The sequence below is a fragment of the Micromys minutus genome (genome assembly GCF_963924665.1).
Source record: "Micromys minutus genome assembly, chromosome: 10".
Taxonomy (NCBI): domain Eukaryota; kingdom Metazoa; phylum Chordata; class Mammalia; order Rodentia; family Muridae; genus Micromys; species Micromys minutus.
Genome location: NC_137979.1, coordinates 55,334,255 through 55,359,326, shown reverse-complemented (window position 1 = coordinate 55,359,326; position 25,072 = coordinate 55,334,255). Strand labels below are relative to the sequence as shown.

General features: G+C 48.5%; 1 protein-coding gene across 1 annotated transcript in view; it reads left to right on the top strand.

The window, feature by feature from the left end:
* WIPI1 (WD repeat domain, phosphoinositide interacting 1) overlaps nt 1–25,072 on the top strand; it is a 36,610-nt gene that overhangs the window by 6,934 nt on the left and 4,604 nt on the right. Inside the window, exons 3-10 of the mRNA XM_080923381.1 lie at nt 247–416; nt 7,519–7,615; nt 18,507–18,604; nt 19,507–19,599; nt 20,286–20,356; nt 21,020–21,127; nt 23,579–23,743; nt 24,615–24,722. Of these exons, the coding sequence (XP_080779507.1) occupies nt 247–416; nt 7,519–7,615; nt 18,507–18,604; nt 19,507–19,599; nt 20,286–20,356; nt 21,020–21,127; nt 23,579–23,743; nt 24,615–24,722 (910 nt within the window). The remainder of the gene's footprint in view (nt 1–246; nt 417–7,518; nt 7,616–18,506; nt 18,605–19,506; nt 19,600–20,285; nt 20,357–21,019; nt 21,128–23,578; nt 23,744–24,614; nt 24,723–25,072) is intronic.

Here is a 25,072-nt window from a genome sequence, read left to right as displayed (position 1 = left end):
TCTGGAGTCTTAGTCATTAGCATATTCTTTACTTTGGGTATTTGGAAGGTCCCTGGGAATGTTACCCCTGGAGACAGTTAAAGCTTGCTGTTGGGTCTAGGATGGGTCATTACTGATGAAGAATTCCCAGTAGCAGGACCCAGATCCTACTGTAAACTAGACAGTGTGGTACCCAGTGTCACCAAGGCCTGTCTTTCTCTCAGAGGACATCTGCGTGGCCTCACTTCTTCTCCTCCCCCTCCCCAGATGAAATCCCTGACGTCTACATCGTGGAACGCCTCTTCTCCAGCAGCCTGGTTGTGGTGGTCAGCCACACAAAACCTCGGCAGATGAACGTGTACCACTTCAAGAAAGGCACTGAGATCTGTAATTACAGCTACTCCAGCAACATTTTGTCTATTCGGCTGAACCGACAGGTGAGGAGATGGGACCTACCCCCACCCCCCTCTCCTCCCTCCCTTTCCCTCCCCTTCCCCCCTCCCCTTCCCCTTTCCTCCCCCCCCCCCCCAAGGCATACAGCCTTCTGTTAATTGGAGCAGAAGAAAACATCTCTAAAGATGAACGCCTTTGGGTTGCCTAAATGGCTCACCAAGCCTGGTCAGGCTGAGCTCAGTCCCCACCACCCACATGGTTGAAAGTGAGAACTGACTCCTCAAATTGTCCTCTGACCAACACACACATGCAAGACATGCGTGCATGCACAGAAACAAACAAACAAACAAACAAACAAATAAATGTAATAGGAGCTTTTAAATGAACACTCTTGAGGTAGAGCTCAGTTGGTGGAATACTTCTCTGGCATGTTCAAAGCCCTAGGTTTTCGCCCCAGCCCTGGAGACACAGCAGCATAGTAGTGTGAGCCTGTCATAGCAGGGTAAACTCGGGAGGGAGCCAGTGATGCCAGCGCTCAGGAGGCAGAGGCAGGAGAATCGGGAGGCCACCCTCCTTGACAATATGGCGAGTTTGAACCTGGCCTGGACTATATATGAGACGCTGCCTTAAAAAAAAAAAGTCTCTAAAGCAAGAATCAAATGCTGAAGATAATGTAGCAGAACTGTCAACAGCAGGCTTGGGCTCAGCGGCGAAGGATAAAGAGCATCTTTGTGTATCTTCCCTAGTCATTTGGCCCATTTTCTCTCTCCAGCCTGGTCATTGCCTGGCCAAGCTCACCACCTCCTCTTGGGGCAGGCTGGCATCTGTACAGATAGGCTGAGTCTCTGACACAAGTCGTCTGTCCTACGAACCATCCCAGGACATCCAAAAATAATGACGAACTCTTCTGGTCTTGGGCCTAGGCAGTAAGATTTATGGTGCATCGTGGTCTTGTCTCTCAGAATGACATACCTGAGGCCAGGGTGTGGTCCCCCTGGGTCAGCTCTTAAGTCAGTAGGTGAAACGGACCCTCTGCTTTCTGTGTGGTCCTTCCTGGCTGGCCAACTACTCGGGCTCATGTTTCTGCTTTTGCAGCTAACACCTACCCCTTTCCTGCCACACAGGGGAACCTAGGACACCTTGCATGCTAAATGAGAGAGCTCTACCACTGAACTAGAGCCACAGTCTCTCCAGCTAGCCCTTAAGGATGTACCCTTCCAGCGTTTTCATTGTTGAAAGGAATCACTCTCATCTCAAATAGGCATGGTATCTTTTTAAAAACATTAACACTTGGGATGTGTTTCAAGTGTTGGCACAGTCTCCCTGGAGTGACTGGGCTTTACATTCTGTGAGAACAGAGATGGGAGAGATGGGGCAGTTCTGTTCAGCGCTATGAAAGCTGATGGGAGAGAGCTCCTGGATGTTTGTTTCCTGCCTTACTGTTAAAGAAGTGGGTAAACAAAGAGCCCCATCCTGGGGTATGCAGAGGGATCTACTCCGTTCAGTATTTCCAGGAATGGACAAACAGTGGCATGCCTTAAAGACAGAGTTGTCGCTTCTCCTCCTCTTCCTCCTCTCCTTCCCTCCTCCTCTTTCTCCTTCTTCTTTTTGAATTTGAACTGTTAAGTGCTAATTAATAACTTTTAAGATTTATCTTTAGTTCGTGCATATTTTGCTCACCTGTGTATATGTGGATGCCACATCCATGCACTGTCCAAGGAGGCCAGAAGAGGGCACCAGTTCCCCTGGAATTGGAGTTAGAGATATTTATGGTCTGCCATGTGGTTGCTGGGAACTGAACTCAGCTCCTCTGCAAGAGAAGCCAGCACTCCTAACTGCTAATCTATCTCTCCAACCCTATGGATGATTTTTTTTTTTAAGTTATGAGACCAAATGGTTTTGTTAAGTCTTTGAAAAGGAAGATTGCTGTTATTTTAGCTTTGCTTTGTTGTTGAGATGGTCTCATTCAGTGGTCCAGGCTAGCCTGGAATTCAAAGCAAACTTTCCCGGATGCTCGATTACTCGAGTGAGCACCACACCCGGCCCGTTGCTTTGGTCAGCTAGCTATCTTGACTGAGGATCTGCTCAAGTTCCTAGAAAATGGCCGTAGGAATGGAAGGTAGAGAATTTCAGTGGCGAGGAGCAGGCAAAAGGCAGAAAAGAAGCCCAAAGTCTTAGTAAGAGACGGGGGCACAGCTTGAGAATTTCCTACGTGAGCAATTTTCAGTGGGGCTCTTGGCTCAAGTGTATCCTCAGACCTGTTACAAGTTTTATTGCAGAACCTTCCATTTTGTAAAGAGCAGTATCCACTATATGACAGCCAGATGTTGGTTCCTGTACCTGGCCACCTTTTCAAGATGACATAGTCAAATGTCACCACAACCAGAGCTCTCCAGTAGTACCCATGGGATCTGCTGGTATGGTTTCCAGATTCCTCTCATGTAGTCTCATTAGCATGAGGCAAGGAAAGACTGCTCCTGCATCTGAGTGTGTTAGCCTTTAGGCACCACCCCCACTCCCCAGAACACTCAGAACTTCAGGTTCTCACCCCCACCTTCTAGAGGACATGGATGTGGGCAGCCATACTCCACAGTTAGTGCCAGAGCTAGCAAGTGGCAGGCCAGAGCTAATGGCTGTAACTTCCTTAGCCTAACGGTTCTAAACGCTCATAGTGCTTTGGACCCTCAGGACCATTCCTCATGCTGTGTTGACTCCCAATCATAAAAGTATTTTCGTTGCTACTTCCTAACTGTAGTTTTGCTACTCTTATGAATTGCAGTGTAAATGTCTGACATGCAACCCACAGGTTGAGAAGCGCTGCTTGTAGCCTTTTGTCTTCCAAGACAGCTCTACACAGATCTGGAAGGGGTTCTGGGTTTTCTTAAAGTTACCAGGCTTTGGACTTAATTTTTTTGGTTTAGTCGATTCATCTGCCACAAGGAGATCTTGCAGTGCCTATAGAGCTTAGCATGTGTCTTAGTCAGGCTTTCTATTGTTGTGAACAGACTCCATGACCAAGACAACATTTAGTTGGGGTTGGCTTACAGGTTCAGAGGTTCAGTCCATTATCATCAAGGCAGGAGCATGGCAGCATCCAGGCAGGCATGGTGCAGGAGGAGCTGAGAGTTCTATATCTTCATCTGAAGACAAACAGAAGAAGACTGGCTCCCAGGCAGCTAGGAGGAGGGTCTCAAAGCCCACCCCTACAGTGACACACTTCTTCCAGCAAGGCCACACCTTCTAAAAGTGCCACTCCCTGGGCCAAGCATGTGCAAACCACCACAGCATGTATTGCTCTACGACAATCATCCTGTCAGTGTCTGGCCCTCAGACATGTGGCTCCTTTCTGAAAAACAGAGAAAGTGATAGCTTTGTGTAAGAAGTTACAAAGAACCAAACACCCATGTTTCCAAACAGGGCCAACTCCTGTAATCCTAACACTCAGGAGGCCAATGCTGGAAAATTGCACGCCAAAGGATAGCCTGGGCTATATAGAGTACAATTCTGCCTCAGAACAAACAAAACTGAACCCTTGTTTTCAGGAATGAAGCTCAGTGGGTAGATGAGCGTTTGCCTACCCTGCACAAAGCCCTGGTTCAGTCCCCAGCGCCAAAGAAAACCAAGTGTGATGGTAAATGTTTATAATCCCAGTATTGGTGAGGTAGAGGCAGGAGGATGAGAAATTCAAGGCCAACCTCTGCTATATAGCAAACTCCACAGAAGCCGGGCTGCAATGAGACCCCATCTCAAAATTAAATATACTCGCACAAACCAAAGCACATACCAAAAACAAAACAAAACAAAAAAAAAAAAAAAAAAAAAAAAAAAAAAAAAAACAAAACACAAGGTCTAGGAAATAGTTCACTGGGTAGGCATCCTTATGCTATACCAAAAGAATCTGAGTTGAACTCCCAGCCGCCCATGTAAAAAACTAATATGAACACACACATGCACATACACACACACACACACACACACACACACACATACACACACCCCTACACTTATGATGCTAATGCTTTTAAAAGTCATAGACTAGACTATTGCTGGGGCCTGCTTACCTCCAGCCTAGATGAAAAATTCAAGCTCCAGATGAGCAACCATGCCTCAGAAGAACAAGATGGAATGTGGTGGGTGTCAAGGGACACTTGACTTCCTGCTTTGGCTCTGCACATCTCCCTCGCACACATGTGTGCATGTACCATACATGTAAACCATTCACAAAATTCTTGTACATATGCAGAAAGGAAAGATGCTCCGGTCTCCTGATATGTCCCATCATCAGCTAATGTCATTCCTATTGTGTTTAATGCAGACATGCATTTTCTTGAATGACAACCGAAAACTAAATGTTGTTATCTTTGGAAGCCTTCATAGTTATTTAACCATCTGCCTCCTGTTGTCCGACTGATTCTTGATTGGATTGAAGCCTTTGAGGCTACATCGTGGGGCAGATTCTTTCATTATCTGATTCTTCAATTGATAAAAGGATGAATTGTCAATAAAGCATAGGATGAAAGTCAAAGTGGACTAGGGATGTAATTTAGTGTTTGCCTAGGATGCTCGAAGCCCAGGTTCAGTTTCCAGCACCCCATAAAAGCAGAAATGGTGAGGCACACCTGTATCCCCAGCTCTGGAAGTGGGGTTGGGAGATTCAGAATTTCAGAGTCATCCTCAGCTGCATAGGGCGTTTGTGGCCAGCCTGGGCTACCAGGTGACTGGCAGTAATTAGCTGAAGGCAAGGTGGGTGGAGCTGAGCAGTCTCTAGCTTGCACTTGTCCCGGAAGCCAGGACAAGTACCTCCTCATTCCTTTCCCGCATTTTCTGTTTCTCTCCCTTTTCATTCTTGTCTCTCTGGACTGCATGGTGGTGACCCAATGGGGGTCCAGACCAGTGGCCCACAGAGCCGACAGCACTGTAATCATGCTAGCCTGAAGGCAGTGAGGTTCCTACAGGATGCACCTGTCAGGGCCTCTCTCTCCTGAGGACTGGGAGGGGGTACCAGGGCCTGTTAGAAACTGAGAACAGAAACAAACACAGAAAGGATGAAAACAAACCGTGATGTGGCTGGCAAATGATCAGGTGACTGACTACTTTCCAGAGACGTGGCAATGTCTGTTACCCATCTTGAAAATTGTATTTTATTTGAGTTTTTAAAAACTTTTTTCTGTGTATGAATGTTCTGCCCACATTTATGTGCATGCATCACATGCATGTAGTGCCCAAGGAGGACAGAAGAGGGCATAAGGTAGTTACGGACAACTGTAGTTACAGACAACTGTGTCATGTGGGTACTGGGAACTGAACCGCACAAATATCGGGAGATCTTAACTGCTGAGCCATCTCTCCAGCTCCGCCTTTATTGAGTTTTAAGTTATTAGTGCATGCGTGTGTGCATGCATGAATGTGATAGGAGATGTGCATGTGCCACAGAGAACATATGAAGGTCAGAGGACAACTCTGCGTGTGGAGTAGATTCTCTCCTCCCATCTTTCTGTGGATTCCTGGGATCAAATTCAGGTCCTCGGACTTGAACAAGTCCCTTTTCCCACTAACCCGTCTCACTCATCCCAACTCTAAGCTCTAGTCAGAATTTCCTTTACTCCTCCTACACAGCTTGAGCGCTGTGGTCAGAGTGTTCATTAAATAGTGCCTGCAGGTGGGGCTGAGGTGTGGGGAGGGGCAAAGGTGTCTGCGTACTCTTGTCCCAGCTTCTTGGGCATCTGAGGCAGTAGGACCGTGAGTTCAAAACATGCCTGGACTACGGAGTGAATCCAAGGCCAGCCTTAGCAACTCAGTGAAACCCTATGTCAGAATACAAAATACGAAGAGGGTTGGGGGTGTGGCTTAGAGGCAGCTGCTTATCACATGCAAGGTTGTAGGTTCAATCCCCAGCAGAGAGTTTTTCTTTATTGAGAAAACATGGCTTTCCTGGAGGAGGGCCGCAGTGGTTTTATGTTTATTGCTCTTCCCTTCCCACTGATGGACCTTGGATTCCAAGTGTCTGTCCCCAAAGCAAAGCCTCACAAACTTGACTGTGCACAGTTACCGCTTGGGGTTTGGAGATTTATGTTAAGGCGATTCAGAGATGCCCCAAATCAGTTTCCAGGAAGAGAGTCTAAGGACTGGTCCTCGGGGAAATGATGCTCTTCCATGCTGAGCAACACCGACCTTGGGGAAACTGAGTCAGGCTGTGCAGTCGCAGCTACCTGGAATATAGCAAGAGCTATTGAAGCAAGTGCCCTCCAGCAACTCCACAGAGTGCCCGCCCCTCCACTTACACGGTGCTCCATGCTCATTACGATGTTTTAAATATAGGGTACCACCTTGGGAAGAGGCTCTGAGCCCAGCACGCATTCAGCTGAAGAGGAGGAGAATGTTGTGCCAGAGTGGGAGGAGAGCCCTGTGAAGGGAGCTGTGCCCAGACCTTAGGGGTGGGAAAGGAGGGTCTGGGAGGGATATCCTCATGGGGACTGTCAGGAGTGACTCTAGAGAAGAGTGGAAGGGGAAGGTCCTGGGTGGGTCATCTCATATAAGAGTACCAAGTGCTTTGGACCAGATCTCAGCTTTTCATATTTTGAAATATTTACAGACTTTACCAGATTTGAGAACAAAAAAAAAAAAAAAAAAAAGAAAGAAAGAAAAAAGAAAAACAACAACAAAAAACAAGACTTCGATCACCATTGTTCAAACTTCGCTGGGGCATTTTGGAATTTTTGAATTAGTGATGTAAAATGTGAGCCTCAGCAATGCCAAGAGTAGAAAGAAGCCTGTGTAAGAGGGAGAACTCGGTCACCAGCATTAAATGTGGGGATGAAACCAAAGAGGTTCCCTGAACCATCTTATTCTAAGGAGGGGGGAGGAGAAAGGAGTAGAGAAAGGAAAGAGGGAGCAAGAAGGGGGGAGAGGGAGGAACAGAGGGAGAAATCAATAAGTAAAACTTGGTATCTCATATTTTAAGCATGTGTCCAACTAAGTGGGCTGTGTCTGTTCACATTCATAAGCATGACCTTCAAAGGACTTGGTTAACGTTCTTCCTCCTTTAGGCATGGACTCAAGGGAGGGCTTAGAGGAATGTGAGCAAGGACCAGCAGGTCCCTTTTCATGGACTCCACTAGGGAGGCTGATGACTCTGTCTGATTACAGAGGCTCCTGGTCTGCCTGGAAGAATCCATTTATATTCACAACATTAAGGACATGAAGCTATTGAAGACCCTCCTGGATATCCCCTCAAACCCAACAGGTGAGCCCCTCCCTTTCCCAGGTAAAGATGCTTCACCCCTAACCTGCATTCGCACCTGGCCTGAAAACCCCGAGCCCATTGAAGATGCATTTGAATGGCGACAGATTTGAATTATGAGATTCTACAGTCCCTGAAGGAAGGACATGCAGCCTTCCTGGGAACCCATGAGAAGCATCCTTTGTGGGAGACCCATGTAAGCTAATGGGCCAGGGCATGCCAGATAGACGCGTGGGAGATTCACGTATCCGATGTTGAAAGGTGTTTACTCCTAATGCCTTTTCCTGATTGTTCATACGAGTAGGTGTGATAATTAAAAGCAGGTTTGGACTTGGTATGTCTGCACGCTAAATTAGCCAAACTACAAAGAAGGTATTTTATTACATGTTTTTTTTTTAAAGTACATTTCTCAATCTGGGTGATATACTGGAATATTGAGTTTGGTTAAAGTCTCAGGACTTAACGTTGTATGTTAAGTTTCTGGCGTTTAAGATTGGAAGAGCTTGGATGTGGTAGGATGAAGTCGCAGGTGATTGACATCGTACAAACTCGTTGAGCTGAAAGTGAGTGAGAGTGATTCTCTCCATTGTGGTAAGAAGGCTCACACCCCTCGCCCCCCAGAACAGTCTGTGTATCCATCCAACAACCCAGGTCAATATTTATAAGTCAAGGGGCCAGGTAATGGCTCAGCACTTAGGGCATGTATTGTCCTGTACCACATGGTGGACCACAACTATCTGTAACTCCAGTTCCAGGGGACCAGACACCCTCCTCTAAGATCTACAAGTACCAGGTATATCTAAATATGTAGGTGCACATGCATACATACATACATGAATCACATACACACATGCAGGAAAAACGTTCACACACATAAGATTTTAAAATCTAAAAAGTATCCTAGTGAAAGGAATTAATGTCTAATATAAAGGCTGGGTTCTAACTCAGTGCCACTAAATGACTTCTTTATTTTACTGTGAGTTTCCCAATTCCGTGACTTTCAATGAGATGCCACAGTCTGTGTGGCCTCACCCGAGTGGGTCTGTAAACCTTGGTTTCCCCGTTGGTAAAAAGCATGAGATAACAGCCATCTCACAGCCTACGCTGAGAATTAAACCAGGTAAGATCAGTGGAGACGGACACAGGGCTTGCACTGAATCCTCCCCAGGTCTCCTTCCCCTCCATTCTTGATGACAGGCATTGCTCTTTGCTGTTGATAATCAGGGCTGCGTGTGCTTGTGTTGTTCTGGGGATCTAACCCAGCATCTCACGCGTGCTTTGCTGATACATTCTCCAGCACCCGGATCCTCCTGTCCCTCTAAGCAGCTGAGGCTGGGGCTGGAGAGATGCCTCAGTGGTTAGAACGTACTTTCCTTCCAGGGGACCCGTGTTTAGTTCCCAGCACCTGTGTGATGGCACAAAAACATCCATAACTCTAGTTCCAGAGTATCCAGTGCCTTCTGACCTCCAAGGGCACTGGGCACACTTGCAGTACACGTCCATGCAGGCAAAAGTCTCATACACATAAAAATAAATAAGTAAAAATAAATTGTGAAAAGGTTGTTAAGGCTATCATGGAGTCCTGAGAGAGGCCGGGAATGTTGGTGGTTTTAAGTGTTTGGCTGGCTACCCAAACCCATGTGTTCCATCCCTAGCACTGAAAAAGCAAAGCATAAAGTCCAGGAGCTCATGGCTTTGAAGACTATTTCACCAGGAAGGGACTCAATGTGGAAAGTTTACCATTTCAGACATGAAAGGTTGAGCCGGTCAAAAGAGCAGTTATTAAGGTTCTAGATGTGCAGCACCAGCAGGCCCCAAGGGCAGACAGACCCTCTGCTTACCAAGAACCCAAGCCCAGCTGATGTGGGCCAGTGGAAAGCAGAGGCCCTAGTCACAGGGCCTGAAGGGGGGAAGTGCCCTCGCTGTAACAAGGCAGAAGATGCTGTGTATTCATGGTGGATATGAGCAGAGGCCAGAGGAGAGGGCCTGAGCCGCACACTGCTGCGTTTGAAAAGGATGGTGGGCTGACGGGCACACAGAAAGCTACGCTCCACCTTGGCTCTCAATTCTCTAAAAAGAACATGCCTGGTGTGCACCCCACCCCATCTCCTGCCTCACACTCTTGGCCTTTCGGGCTGCTTGTCAGAGCAGCTTCAGCACAGGGGGTGCAGCCCACCGTAGGAAAAGGAAACAACTCTTACTCTTAATTTTTATCCAGGATACACACGTGTGCCCCCATGATAACAGAATGAGTTCCAAGAAGTGTGACATGTGTTGGCTTTGTGACCGTGCGAGCCTCACAGTCTCCTTGTGCAAACCTAGATGACGTAGCCTAGAAAAAACTCAGGCTGCCTGGTGGACACTGTCCTCGGCTGGCATGTTGGTTTGCAGCGTATGACTGTGGTTGCTTCTCTGCAGCCCAGAAAACCCATTGGTCGCCTAATTTTTTTGCAGTGAGGTAAAAAGGAGGAGAAAATAAATTAAAAGCACGAGGTTATTTGTGCTCTTTTGTTGAGACAGGGTCTTCCTGTATAGCCCAGACTAGCCTCAAACTCTCCATCCTCCTGCCTCTGCCTCCTGAATGCTGGGGTTACAGTGTACAGTCCAACCCTGCTAAAACTGAATCACTTTTATCTCAAGAAAAGATACACCAATAATTCCAGTTCTCAGGAGGCTGAAGCAGGAGGATTACCTATGAGTTAGAGGCCAGTCTGGGCTGTGTAGTGAGTTCCAGGATAGGTAGAGCTACATAGTTGAGACCCTCCTTTCTGCCCCGCTGCAGAAAAACATGAAAAATATTTTCTGGGTCTCAGATAAACATTACAGTAGGATTCATGGATGTGTTGGTTAATTCATCTAAAAGACGGGGGCAAGTTAACCAACAGGACATCCATTTAGATGTCTAATGTCCTACCAGACCAATAGCCCAAAACGGTTTCAGATACAAACCGCACAGCTGCTACCATTGCTTCCTCTGAACGGAAGCTTTACATAGCAGTGAACTAAGGTTAGCTTCTGACATGGGAGAACTGACATCATGTGTAAAGAAGCCAAGGTCCTTTCTGTTTATGTCTGATCAGCCAGCCACACTCTCTAGTCGCCTTCATCCCAGACAGCAGCCTCTCTCAGGACAACATATCAGTTTCCTCGGCAATCGTCAGAGGACCCTGTACTGGAAAGAGCATGCCCCCCATGGATGCCCAGTGTCTTCCTGTATGCATGCTTTGTCTTGTTTCCTATGGAAACACTGGCTTTACCACACAAGCTCTGAATGTTTCCGTCTAGGGGCTGGGAGTCATTAGGAATACGAGGAATTCCCTGCTTGTTTGGTGCTCGGAGTCTAAGGTGACTGTAAATTTCCTTCCTTCTCTCTCTGTGTGTGTCAGGCATGTTCCCCTTGTTTGAAAGATTACAGACTCTTTCCTTTAAAGAGTTTGGCCAGACCGCTGAGAGTTAATTTCCTGCCAGCCAGCAGTCTGTGCTCTGAGCAGTAAAGAGTGGAAATCTCCATGAGAACCCTGCCAGTGGTAGAATAGCTGGATGGGTTGGATGGCCCCAGACTGACCACCTCAGACAGACTGACTGACCACCTCAAACAGACTGACCACCTCAGACAGACAGACTGACCACCTCAGACAGGCAGACTGACCACCTCAGACAGACAGACTGACCACCTCAGACAGACAGACTGACCACCTCAGACAGACAGACTGACCACCTCAGACAGGCAGACTGACCACCTCAGACAGACAGACTGACCACCTCAGACAGACAGACCACCTCAGACAGGCAGACTGACCACCTCAGACAGACAGACTAACTACCTCAGACAGACAAAGGGAATGTTCAGGATCACACATCCCTGTGCTCACAGAAGAGAGCCCAAGATCACTGTCCAGCACATCGACTTTCTACAGATGGAAAATGTGGGAACGTAAACAATCTCCAAACCAGGGCAGCAAAAAGTACTTACAGTGCCTAGGATAATTCTCTCCCTTTCTCTTGTCTTTTCTTTCCTTTTTGTTTCTTTTCTTTTCTTCTGAGATAAGGTCTTGTTCTCCCAGGCTGACTTTAAACTTGCAATCCTCCTGCCTCAGCCTTCCGAGTGCTGGACTGACAGGCGCGCACCACCACACCACACTCAATGGATTTCTTGACTTTCTATCTCTGGGAATTGGAAAGTATTTTGAGTAAGTGGTGGTGGGGCTGGAGCCCAGGGCCTTGTACACTGTATCACTTAGCTGCATCCTCCAGCCCTGGAATGTGTCCTCTGAGGCATTTCAACTGTGCTTTATAAAGCAGCTCCTGCCGAGCTGCCCAAAGTTAGGCATGTGATAGGGATGGAGGGGCTTTTTTACAATTCTGGTCATGTGATGCTTGAGTTAATGATGGGCCCTTCTTTTTCAGATGTGGGAGAATTATAGGCAAACAATCTCAGCAAAATAACAGCTATTTACAAAAATACTCATCAAGTCTAAAACAGGGCCGGAAGTCACATTAAAACCCCGTGGCTGGGCCAGCGAGATGGCTTAGCAGCAGGTGAAGCCACTTGGCCCTAAGCCTGAGGCTATGAGCTGGATCTGTGGGAGTCCACAAAGGAGAGGCCTGGTCCCCACGTGTCTTCTGACCTCCGTGTGCATATCATGGCACATGCATATCTCCCCTGTACCCCCAATAAATAAACATAAAAAGCGTTTAAACCTCATACCTACATAGAAAAATGACTTAAAGACAACATGTGCAAATGCTGGAAGGAGAGAAAACCTTAGTTTCAAATCTGGCTGCCTCTTTAATTTTTTTTTTTTACTTTACCCCTTCTCTGTGTTTTCTGGGCTTTGCCGCCAGCAGTTTTATACAAGGCAATAATATCAAAGAAAGAGCCCACTCTGGTTTTTAAAATGACTTTGTGCGGCACCAGTGACAGAAAGAGAAAGCTGTGGGCAGGTCCTGGCTACACCTGGAGCAGGACTTCCTGATTCTCAGGGTCCTTCACCAGTTAGAAAAGAGATCCTTGCAGCTGGCTGGAACTGGTCTGAGACTTGGGTGGTAGTGGGGGGAGGGTACTCAGGGATGGGACGGGCACTGGAGGGAGGGACTTCAGTTAGGCATGGCTGGGTCACTTCATTAAGTCTGCACAGGTCTGTTCAGGATCACTCTCTGGAGTCACGTAGAGCGTCAGAGTGCAAGCCCAGAAGCACAGCTATCTAGTAAGGGGTTAGATGTCACAGGACACCTGTCTGCACCGTTATCCTCTGTTCCTTGTTAGAGAAATTTTACATCTGATGCTACACTGGGTGTGACAGAAAATTCAAGGTTAGCTTAACTCGTTCAAGCTTTTCTTCCTTCCTGGGATATTTTGATTTCGACCTAAAATTTCTAAAGGCTGCCGGCTCCCTCCGCCATAAGGATGCTCCCCGTTGTTTCAAAAAGTGGGGAGGTAGGTAAGGTAAGTTCCCTTAGAGAACTCTATCGTGGAAGCCCCTTCACTTCAGATGGGAAACCGGCCTGAAAGAGCCAAATGGTATGGGGCAGGTGCCGGTTGGAGAACTGGATCCTGACACTGAAAACTGCCTGAATGTCCGTACTCCCCTGAGAGGGAGAGAGAAAGAGAGAGAGACAGAAAGAGACAAAAGAGGGCAAGAAGGGTAATGGAAAATGTCTGGGCGGTGGTGCACACCTTTAATCCCAGCCCAGTACTCAGGAGGCAGAGGCAGGTGGATCTCTAAGTGTGAGACCAGCCTGATCTACAGAGTTCCAGGGCAGCCAGGGCTACACAGAGAAACCCTGTCTTTAAAAAACCAAAGAGAAAGGGGGGGGGCGTGTAATAAAGGCAACAGGGAGGTGGGTGTCAAATGTTTATGTTTACAGGAGCTGGCCATATCACTGTATAATTAACACACGCTAATCAAAATTATTTTTACCCACCCCAAGGCTGTGCTGACATATAATGCAGATATCATAGAATCCACTCAAAGTGAATAGTTTGTGGCTGGAGAGATGGCTCAGGAGTTAAGAACTCTTGCTGTTCTTCCAAAGGAGCCCGAGTGTGTGGTTCCCAACCCCCACCTCCAGTGTCTTAACCACTGCCCATAGCTCCAGCTCCAGGGAATCCCACCCCTCTGTTGGCTCCCTGGGGCACCTGTGCACATGTGGTAGACACACACACACACACACACACACTACTCATATATAAAAATAAAAAATAAACGAAGTACATAGCAGGCTTTGCTGTATTTACAGGAAGGTACAGCCATCAACAAGATTTTATTACTGAATATTTTGAATTTGGTAATATTTTATCACACTTACTTGCACACACATGTGGTGGCCAGAGGGTGACTTTCATGAGTCACTCCTCTCCTTCCACCACGTGGCTCCCAGGATCTAACTCAGGTTGTCAGGCTTGGCAGCAAGCTCCTTTACCCACAGAGCAGTCGCACCAGACCCACATTTAATTTTAGAACATTTTCATCGCCCTTCCCCCACAACAACCTTCGCCTCTCAGCCGCCGCCTCATATTCCCCTCGCTCTGGGTAAGGCCTGGTGTTCTTGCTGCCACTGAACATTTACCTGTGCTGACTACTGCGCGAGGTCTCTCATGGCTGCCTTCTACTCCTTGCTGTTTCCAAGGCTCATCTCTGTCACTTCAGAGGCTTCAGACCTTCTTATTGGCAAAGAATATCCTGTTGGGAAGACACGGTATATCCCCGTTAGTTGGTTTACATAGGCTGTTTGCATCCTTTAAAGAATAAAATATTGTTTTCACTCGTTGGCAATTTCATTCCCCCCCAAGTCCTTGCTTCAAGTCTTTTTTTGTTGTTTTTTTTTTTTTTTCCTTGGGGGGGTTGGTGACCTACTGAGTACAGTAGCCCTGCCCTGTGGGAACGTTGACTAATGCTGTTGACTTGATCTTGCATGAGTCATGGGCAGGTCACCACAGCTGTGATGAGTCTGTGGTACAATAGTCATGTCATGTCCAGCAGACAGCATTGTATAGCGCTACTCTCTGTTCCGACGCTCTTTCTGCCCCTTCTTCTGTGATGTTCTCTGAGCCTTGGGGTAGGAGAAGGTTCTCACAGATGCCTCAGTTTGGGCTGAGTACTCAGTGGTCACTCAGTCTTGGTAATTTGCTCACTACGGGCCGCCTTGTCAGATGATCCGGGCGGAGATATGCTTTTATGGCCGAGGTTGAAGGCAGCACTAATCTATGTGTATGAATATTTAAAAGGCAGTTTGACTACGCAGCCATTCAGCAAGACCACAGTAGAACTTTCTTTCTAGAGCCTGTGACCTCCGGAGCTATGGATTTTTGGCCAGCTTTACGGTTCTAGACATGAATTCTCTCTTGTAGAGTAGGTCTCGGATTCAGTCCAAACACTGTCGACTACCCCCACGACATTTGGACAACCACTGTAACGGTGGGCAAATCTTGTCTGTCAGGTTGGTATTGTGACATGCACGGTTTCCCACTGGGTAATACAACTCATGACCTTTGTCCTCTGGTGGCCTACACAGGACATTTCCAGGCCAGTTCAAGCCTGTCTTCCTTGTATCCTGTAACCAACATGTGTTGAGCATCAGTAACTGTATCTTACCCTCTGGTCATAGTGAGCCACCAAAAGCCTGCGTTTTGGGGGCAGGAGGCACTCCAGGGATCTCACCGATCAATTACTTATAGAGAGGTGTCCCATGCCTGACATTAAGATTTTCATTTAATAGCCCATGTCTTCTTGAGGAAGCACCATCCACCCAGAGGGTAGCTCTATTCAAACTCCCCCTTTTAGAAAAGGAAATGTTGCAAACTAGTTTGTAGAGTTGTGGGTTTCCATACATCCCTAGTTTTAGTTAAACTCCCCCTTCCTCTCCCATCCTCTGTATTTCTGGCTCTTGATGGTATTGTATATTGTTAAGGGTAACCGTTCGTATGTAAGTTTTTGTGTGGACGTTGCTTTGACTTCTTTCCGGCGTATACATGAGAGTAGAATTTCCAGGTCATGAGGTTACCGTGATTAACTCTGAGAACCCCCACGTTGCTCTCTAACACACTGCCCCAGTTCATACCCTGGACACAGTATTCCAATTTTTCCACCCCTCGCCAGCATTTATTAGCTCCCTTGAAAAAAAAAATTTGTGTATGCCTGCTGCCAACCAGAGCCAGAAGAAGGCACCAGATTCCCCCGGAACTGAAGTTAGAGACAGCCGTGAGCTGCCATGTGGTTGCTGGGAATCAAACCTGGGTCCTCGAGAAGAGCAGCCAGTGCTCTTGACCTCTGAGCCATCTCTCTGGTCCTTAGCTGCCCTTTTAAATTGTAGTTATCCTAGTAATTATGAAGTAACTACTCACCTCAGGGCGTGTGTGTGTGTGTGTGTGTGTGTGTGTGTGTGTGTGTGTAAAGCTAGGAGTTTGTTTATTTGACACGGATCCTAGACTCTGAACCCAGGCCCTCTTCCTTTTAAAGGAAGCATTCCAGTCTCCTTTGTTGTGCTTTTAAGGCTGTGTTTTGTTTTGTTTTTTTCCTTCAGAAACCCTTCGGGTTATCTGTTCCCTTAAGATAACAAGTGTTCTGTTACCAGGTTCCTCTGTACTCTTCCCAATCTCTCCCTCACCACTGTCCCTACCAGCACCCACCAAACCCGTGTCTCATTCCCTCTGCCCCCCCCCCCCAAGCTGCCCTTGAAATTACACTGAAGCACTCACAGAGTGGGGAGCCGAGGTTCACAGAGCAAGCAGGTGGCCTCATGGTGCCAAAGGCCCCGAGTGACTTTGACCAGGTAGGGGCTCGCAGCTGTGCTGGCACCTGTAGTTAAGGGCACCCAGCCAGCCTCCCTGTGGAGTTCTGTGCAGCCAGAAATAAGTGCAGACGCTGGGCTGTATACTCCGGGAGGCCAGAGCAGGAAGCAGGACCTACTTTCAAGTTCTGACTGTTTTTCACCCCCTCTCTGGTCTCCTCCCCTACAGGATAAGTAAGGCCTGGGTCTAAAATATTACAAATGTTTTTTATAAGAACCCACTGAACACACCAGTCTACAAGAAAGCTGGACAGCATTATTATTTATTTAAAAAGATTTCTTCCATACAGTCTTCTTGAAGATCGTTTTCCACTTGTGTTTTGGCTCCGGAGATCCTACAGTGTATAACTCCTAATCTCAGTCATTGGTGTGAGCCGCTTCCCTCAGTACTGTAGGGACAAAGTTCCCCCCTCCATTGTAATAAAAAATGGATCCTGTCACTTCCAGAGTTTGCTTGGCTTCCTATATGTCCAAAAGGCGTTGAAGCATCCTGTTGCAAAGTTTCTCTCAAAGGCCAGGCTTGCTGCCTCAAGCCACTTTGCCTCTGAGGAGGCTCCGCCCTCCCTTATCTCGGAGTGGTTGATGTGATAGGAGCAAGGTCATTTGCCTTTCCGGAAGTTCTTTGTGAAGTTCCTGGTGAGCTGTATTTAATGGAGCTCAGAAAAGGCTAATGCATACTGACCTTTCCCACTAGGAAGTCCTGTTTCAGTTATGAGTAAACTCACAGGGTTCTAGAGGGTCATGGGCCTGGAGGAGAGGTAGCCTCTGTTTCAGTGCCTTGGGCTGAAAAAATGTGAAAGAGAATATTCTGTGTATTTTAAGGTTTGATTGATTAGCAGCGGAGACTTCATCACTGCCAGTGTTAAGTCAGGAGGTCTCCTGCACATTTTCCTGGTTCAAATCCTTTTTTCAGAATGGGGTTTCTTAAGCCTTTCCCACTAACATCCCCTTCTCATTGCAAGAAATTCTTACATGGCCCCGAGCTTATATATAGATAAAATAGGTATACATATCAAAAAAAAAAAAAAGACCATAAATTTGTTTTAAAATAATTGTTGGGTGTAATCTCACCACTTATTGAAGACAGCAAAATGTCTACACTAATGACATAGAAGGGCTTGTTTCTCTTCACATGAGTAATTAAATCTCAGCTGAGTATATGATACTGCGGGGCACAGATCAATATTTTTACTTTATAGTTGGTGGTGCCAAAAGCATTACTTCAAAAAAAGAGAAAAAGGAAAAAACTTCAAATAAACAGAAGTAAGCTTAGGAGCATTTTGTGAGTTGTGTTCAAATCCCAAACCAGGGTTCATTTAACTTTCTGTTTTGTTTTGTTTTTGTTTTTCAAGATAGGGTTTCCCTGTGTGGCCCTGGCTATCCTGGAACTCACTGTGTAGACCAGGCTGGCCTCAAGTTTAGAGATCCACCTGTGTTTGCCTCCCAAGTGCTGGGACTAAAGGTGTTCGTGCAACACCACCACCTAGGTTCATTTAACCATTTTAAAATGAAATTCAAATCACCAACTCAGAGAACACTTTCTAAAGCCAACAGTTCCATCGTAAGACAATCTCAAGCCATGTACCAATCTGACAGCAACATTCCCAGCAATGGAGTTCCCGGGGAAACATTGAACGTCTCTGTTTCCTACTAACTGTTGCTTTTTCTATAAGAGCAACGAAGTTTGTGTAAGGTCAAACCTCGCAGTTCTCAGCTTATGGTAGCCACGAATCTGAGCCAAGGTGCTCAGAAGGTTGTGTGTATGGGCGGTGTGGTAGCACACACAGTGTAGTGTGGGCATGTGTGTTCCGAACCAAGGGTGCAGTGAGGAGATGCAAACCTGACCGGAGCGGCGGAAACACCCCAGATCCATGTGTACCTGACTTCGAATTAATCTTTGCCTGTTGCGCATTCCGAAACTTTACGCTGTTGCCAACGTCTTGTGACTGTCCCTATTCGGTGTGGGTAACAAGGATTAGAACAGGCTACAGAAATGCTCAGTCATGTTCCTCCCCTCGCCAGCAGGTGGCACTCGAGACACGTAGTTTTCGGGTGCCCTTTCCAGCCGCGCTCCTTTGGCCTCATGCTGTGTGTTCTGTGCCAGGTCTCTGTGCCCTCTCTATCAACCATTCCAACTCCTACCTGGCCTATCCTGGAAGCCAGAGTGCAGGCGAGATTGTGCTCTATGATGGGAACTCCCTGGTAAGTTCACAGTGGCCCCTGGGGCACCAGCCTGCGTGCCCTGGCCAGCTGGTGAATAGACTGGATAAAGAGGCCCTGACGGGGTGGGGTGAGGTGTATGGGAGGAGCTCTCTGGCCACAGCAGTTGGGCAAAGGAAAACAAAGGGCATTTGTGGTGAAGCTCACAGTCCACATTAGTCAACATCGATGTGAGGTGGGTGCCAGGACGGAGCAGAACACCTGCCCACGGTGGAATCGGCGAGACAGCACACGGTGTCTCCATATATGCTGTCCTCTGCTCCCGGGGCTTCACAGAGCAAGGCAGAATCACTCTGGGAATCCCCTAAAGAGGGAAGCAGAAAGATCCCCTAAAAGCCTGCCTTTGAATCAGGGACACGGCTGGTCATCCACCTTCCCAAAGGCAGGGCAAGGAATAGATATAGTATTACATGCGCATGTGCGCACACACACACAGCTCTGAGAATGTCCCAGGAGGAGGCACAGGAAGGACAGAAGACCCAGGAGAAAAGGTGAATTGCTAGAGAATGCTCCCTTCTGGGTATGACATGGATTGTCATTAACCCTGACTGATAACCCGCATTACATTGGGCTGTCACGGAAGGGGCGTGTGAGGGGCTTATGAGACCCAGCTCCATATAGGCTATTAGTCTGCTGTGATGGGGCTAGGGGAGACATTTTGTTCAGTATCAATGATAAGTTGGCCACAGCCCTTTAAGGGGCCCTAAATAAACTCATTGGTTCACCAAAACCAAGAGAGAGGTGGGGGGCAGGAAAAGGGGTCCCTAGGAAAGGACTCTCAGCTTATCTGAAAGTGGCCGGTGGGTGAGCAGGGAGAGGAGAGAAGGAAACTCATCTTCCCCCCTCAATACCCCGTATTGATCTCCACTTCTCCCCACCAACAGAAAACGGTGTGCACCATTGCTGCCCACGAGGGAACACTGGCCGCCATAACCTTCAACTCCTCGGGCTCCAAACTGGCAAGCGCGTCTGAAAAGGTAAGTGTCCTCTGGCTTCTTCTCCTGCGTGGGGCTTGCGGGACCCTCACTGAGTACCCAGACTGCCGTCCAGACCGCCCAGACCAGTGACGGGTCTCTAGACTGCTCAGAACTGACTTCGGGGTGAGGCTGTCTGGACCCTTGCCTGTCCCTCAGGGGGTTTGTCCCTGTCAAAGGCTCACAGTAATGCAGATGGAAGACACTAGGCATAAAAACTCCTGGTTTTATTGAGAGACCCATGTGCCTGCTGTCCCCAGATAAGGATGCACGTTCCCCATTGTCCACAGATACAGAGAGAGATTGGATTCTGTTGAGCAGAATAAACAAAAAGGGTGATCACGTTACATTTCAAATGCTATGTAAACCAGATATATTTTAATAAGCAGAGACAGAATAGTCTATAAAAAACAGAACAGTCTCTCTCTCTCTCTCTCTTTCTCTCTCTCTCACACACACACACACACACACACACACACTTGAACAAGGATGAGGAGGGAAAGACAGTATTTAACACAGAATTCCAAGAATTCATATTTGGCACATGCTTAAATAAAAACACCCCAGCACCCAATGCTTTGTGTTTCCTCCTCAGAGACAGATGTTCAAAGCCAGTAGAGCAAACTGCCCTGGAAAGGGAGATCATCTCCGTGTGAACCATCTGTGGTTAAGCACTGTTTCTCTTCCAGGGCACTGTCATCCGAGTGTTCTCTGTACCCGATGGGCAAAAACTCTACGAGTTTCGTCGAGGAATGAAAAGGTCTGTGCTCAGAGTCCGTCCCATCGTAAAACCTCCTCCCTGGCAGCTGGCCAGGAAGGGCAGGCCCTACTGCCTCCTCCTGGAGGTTAAGTGCTTTCCAAGTAATTGACCCAGGGGCCCCGCCTGGGGGCTTTGTAAAAACAGAAGGCAAAGAAGAGGGCTTAATGCTGAGACTTGAGACCGGAAGTCAGGGTCTTTTGATATGGCCATGGGAGGCCAGCACCGGACAAACTGGAGAGCCCGTGAATCACACTCCGGAAACAATCTCCAATTGCTCCACAAAGGAAAATAGAGGACAACATCAAATCCCAGCTGTTGAGAGCCTTTTGTTGTTGTTGTTGTTGTTGTTGTTGTTGTTGTTGTTGTTGTTGTTGTTGAGGCTTGCCGCTGGATCTGTTCAGAGCAGCTTGGAGATGTCCACATGCTAAGGAAGCAGGACTCCCATCCACTGGCTGGGAGGAAGCGCCAGGCCCTGTGGGCTCATACCTAAGACGGTGGCTCTCCCTGAATCTCTCCCATGTGGCTTTTAAAACATGAGCTGCATACTGTTGAGGGGTGGGAAAGTTAGAATAGCTTGGCCCTTCGAGACATGTTTTCCTCTCAAAACTGAGGTGATGCCCCCTCACTGTTGCGGCTTATCGGCCTGTGTGTTGCTGTCTCTAGGTATGTGACGATCAGCTCCCTGGTTTTCAGTATGGACTCGCAGTTCCTGTGTGCCTCTAGCAACACGGAGACCGTGCACATCTTCAAGCTGGGGCACCTGACCGACAGGCAAGTGCGGGGGCCAGGCAGAATTCCCCCAGACTGAAGGAGCGGGCCCTGCTTATTCTGCATGCGTTGGACCTCCGCTTTTAAACTCGGCCCGCCTGCCGTGTCGCCGCCTGTGTAGTAGAGTACGTGCTAGCAGAATGTTTTGGGGTGTCCTGCACAAAATCTAGGTCTGTGGTCCTGGCCTTGGCATCTCAACTCAGCCCCTTCGGAGCTGGGAGATGCCGGGAGCGTGGCCAGTCTCTCAGCATCCCTGCCTGTTAAGTAAGCGCGCCTTAAGCTTCATGTGAGGACCCAGGAAGTTTGTTGTTGACATGACATATTTTGCATCGTGCCTGGGACCAGCGTGCTTCAGCTGGGGCGGCTGTGCTAGTTCGCGGAATGAGAGGGATGATGGCAGCTTTAGCATCCGCATTGTCGCCAACAGTGAGCGCTCGGCAAACGTGTCCCCTCTGTCGGAATCCTAACGTCCTTTGTACCGGTGACTTCCTCTTTCCTGTGACCATGGCGCCTTCCCGTGAGAATGTAGGAGAGGAAAGGCTGGCTTTAGCTCACCGTTTCAGGGTACTTCCAACCCAGCATGGTGGAGATGGTCCGGCAGGGTTTAGGAGGGCAGGAGCCAATGGCTGTGTGGCTCTTCCCATCTTTGCAGACCAGGGAGTAGGAACAGGAACTCATAGGACCTCGAGAATCCATTCCCTCATGACCTTCTTCCCAGAGCCCAGCCCTCCCCTCCTCACTCCCAGAGACTTTGCCACCATCCAAACAGTGCCACCAACTTAAAAACATGAGCTGAAGAGGACGTTTTTCCTTTAAGTTAAACCTAAGATTTCTATTCTGCACACTTTCCTCAAATTTTATCTGCTTTCTGGGCTTTGCTTTAACAGTCTTCCAACTTCGGCATCTGTGCCGGCAGCCCGGGCCCTAGAGGGCAGCCATCTATCAGGAACCTTTCATTATCAGGGTGCCAAGGCTGAGCAGTGCACCCCCCCCATCATCAGTACTCCTAAGTCCTGCCCCCACTCCCGCCCCCACCTCATCTCCCCAGCCCCCACAAGAGACTCGCCACCCTCTCCCGGTCCTGCTGTGTGTGAGTGGCCAACATGGCCATGGGCAGAACTTTGAGTTCTCAGCGCTTCTGAGAAGCATCACTGTGTCTTGGCCAACGTGGCTTCGATCTTTATCTTAGTCCTGCCCCCCAGGAGAGAATTTTTCAATGCTGAGGAACCTCCACATAGTACTAGCCCATATGCATCTTCTTTTCCCTTGATAATAAAGTCTAAGCTTCTCCCTTACCTGCAGGATCCAGGAGCCACCCCCAACCCCCATATTCCTCCACCTCAGTGATACCCAGCCCCCATACCCTCTACCACAGAGACACCATTTATTATTTAAACACACACACACACACACACACACACACACACACACGTCATAAGTCATTTTCTGGGCTGCCTGCTTTAGTTCCCCTGAGGAAACCTGCCAGAGGGTTTATCGATTGTTTCCACATTCCAAGTGATGAAACAGAAAACGGGACGTTAAGGACCCTCGTCCCCCTATCCGCCGTGGTTCTATCTGGAACATTCATAGCCTCTTGGATTGCTTGGCTTTTTCTACATGTGTGCAGTGTCCCATCCTTAAATACAAAGTCCTTATGCTACTCCTTATGATGATCCCGACTCTGGAGCACAAAGCTCTAGGACCATCAGTACAGGTGTGTCTAGAAGTGTCCTTTTCAGTGAAAAGCATCAGGTTCCTGTCAGGTGAGTCTGAAGGCCACATAGCTGTATATTCTGCTAGGATCAGGTCTCACAGACCAGTGACCTCATGATGCTCCCAAAACACCTGGTGGCACCAGTCCCCACTGTGCTGGACATGTCATGGCACGCTAAGACATCCGTGTCACTCGCTGCTCATGGACCCCTTTGTCTGACAAAGGCCTGTGATGGAGCTCAGTGTGGGCAGGGAACCTCCCAGACTCGCATGGAGCACCTGAGTGTTTTCAGTGCTGGGTAGCAGATGGCTCTGGAACCAAGTGTCCTGCCTGCAGGCCTGCTTCCTACTGAGTCTGGCTCAGGGAGCCCGGATCTGTCTGTTCTTCCCTGAACCTGCTCCGGGCTTCTGAGGTGATTTTACAGGGTCCAGATATCTATTCCATCTGAATCTCTCCCCTTGCCTGCTTTTGGAAGTCTAGCGATCTTCAGCAGCCCTCTTTTAATGTAAGAGAGCAGCAGGCCAGGGAACCTCTTAACGGAGTACCAGCGGCTCTTCTGAAGGACACGCAGGTCCTGATGCTCTTTAGTTCTTGCTGGGATAACATGTCTCTGTGGCCAGAACATTGTGCTCAGGCACAGCCTCTGCCTGGCGAGATCAGTGCTGGACTGTGGCAGTCACTGGTGAGGTGCCCGTGCCCACAGCCCAGGCCCACCCTTGCCTCTGCATTTCCTCCCCCAGTCGCCCAGAAGAGCCTTCCACCTGGAGCGGCTACGTGGGAAAGATGTTCATGGCAGCTACCAACTACCTCCCCGCCCAGGTGTCGGACATGATGAACCAGGACAGGGCTTTCGCCACAGGACGCCTGAACTTCTCTGGGCAGAGGAACATTTGCACCCTGTCCACGTATGTACAGTACCACCAAACGCACAGGTGTACGTTCTCAGGACACAGGGTCCCTAAATGTATGAACCCTTCCTGCTTATACGGAGAATCAGGGGTCAGTTAGCACACACATCTAGTGGCTTATTAATGCCTATAATTCATTGTCGAGGGGTTAGGGGTGTCTGGTGACCTCTTCTGGCCTCTGCATGCACATGGTACACACACACACACACACACACACAAGCTGGGCATGGGGGTGCTCACCTGTAATCCCAGCACTCAGAAGACCTAGCCAGAGATTTGAAAGTGCAATGCCAAGCAAGAATATGCATCAAGACTCTGTCTCAAAAGACCATAAAAAGAATAATTTTGGGGACCAGGAAGATGAATCAGACAGTAAAATGCTTGCCACAGAAGCAAAAAGAGTCTGGGGCTCAGAGGAAATTCGGGCAGACATGTGAAGTTGGCCTCTGGCTTCTGCATGCAGACCCACCTACATACATGTGAACCCACATGCTTTTAAGCTTAGCCAGCAAAGATGTTGAGCTGGCTACATTTCTCTTCCTCTTCCGGCCACCATTGACGGCAGAGACACATGTAATATAGAGCCCACACCCCCATCTAGGGACACCAGTGAGCGTGTCACAGGTGCTGGTGTCGCCTTACATTACTCTTGTCCCATCCCATACAAACCCCCAAAATAACTCTGAAAGCAAATGATCCGGTCAGAACGGAAAGGCATGGCCGGAAGTCCCAACTCTGGATCTCTGGGCAGAGTGATTAACTCTGCTTTATCAAAGGCGGAAGCCCTGAAGAGAGCTGGGGGGGGGGGGGCGGGGATGGAGCTTTGCCCGCTGACTCCGGATCTGTAGCAACCCGTCTTCTCGCTCAGGATCCAGAAACTGCCTCGGCTGCTAGTGGCCTCCTCCGATGGACACCTTTACATCTACAATCTGGACCCTCAGGATGGAGGAGAATGCATCTTAATCAAAACCCACAGGTGAAGATTCTAACTGTCTAAGAGCTGTTCAGGAGCAGGTGTTCAGAGCTGTCTCTCTGAGGGACGGCGACCTGCCCCGGTGTGCCCGCAGGTGTCCCTGCCTCCCCGACATCTCTGTGCCATGTCCCTAGCATGTTTTTTGCTTCAGGTCAGGCTCACCGTCAGGTGCCCTTAGTTCGATGTCTCCTTTGGGATATCGGCCAGGCAGATGACATGATACTCCCAATGGGACGACCCCCCCTGCTCAGCCTGGGCCCTAGCACAGCCCTGAACACAGCAGGTAGTCAGAGTGTTCACAGAGTCAGATTTAAAAGCTTGTGAAATTCTGTGACATATGCAGGCTGACCTCC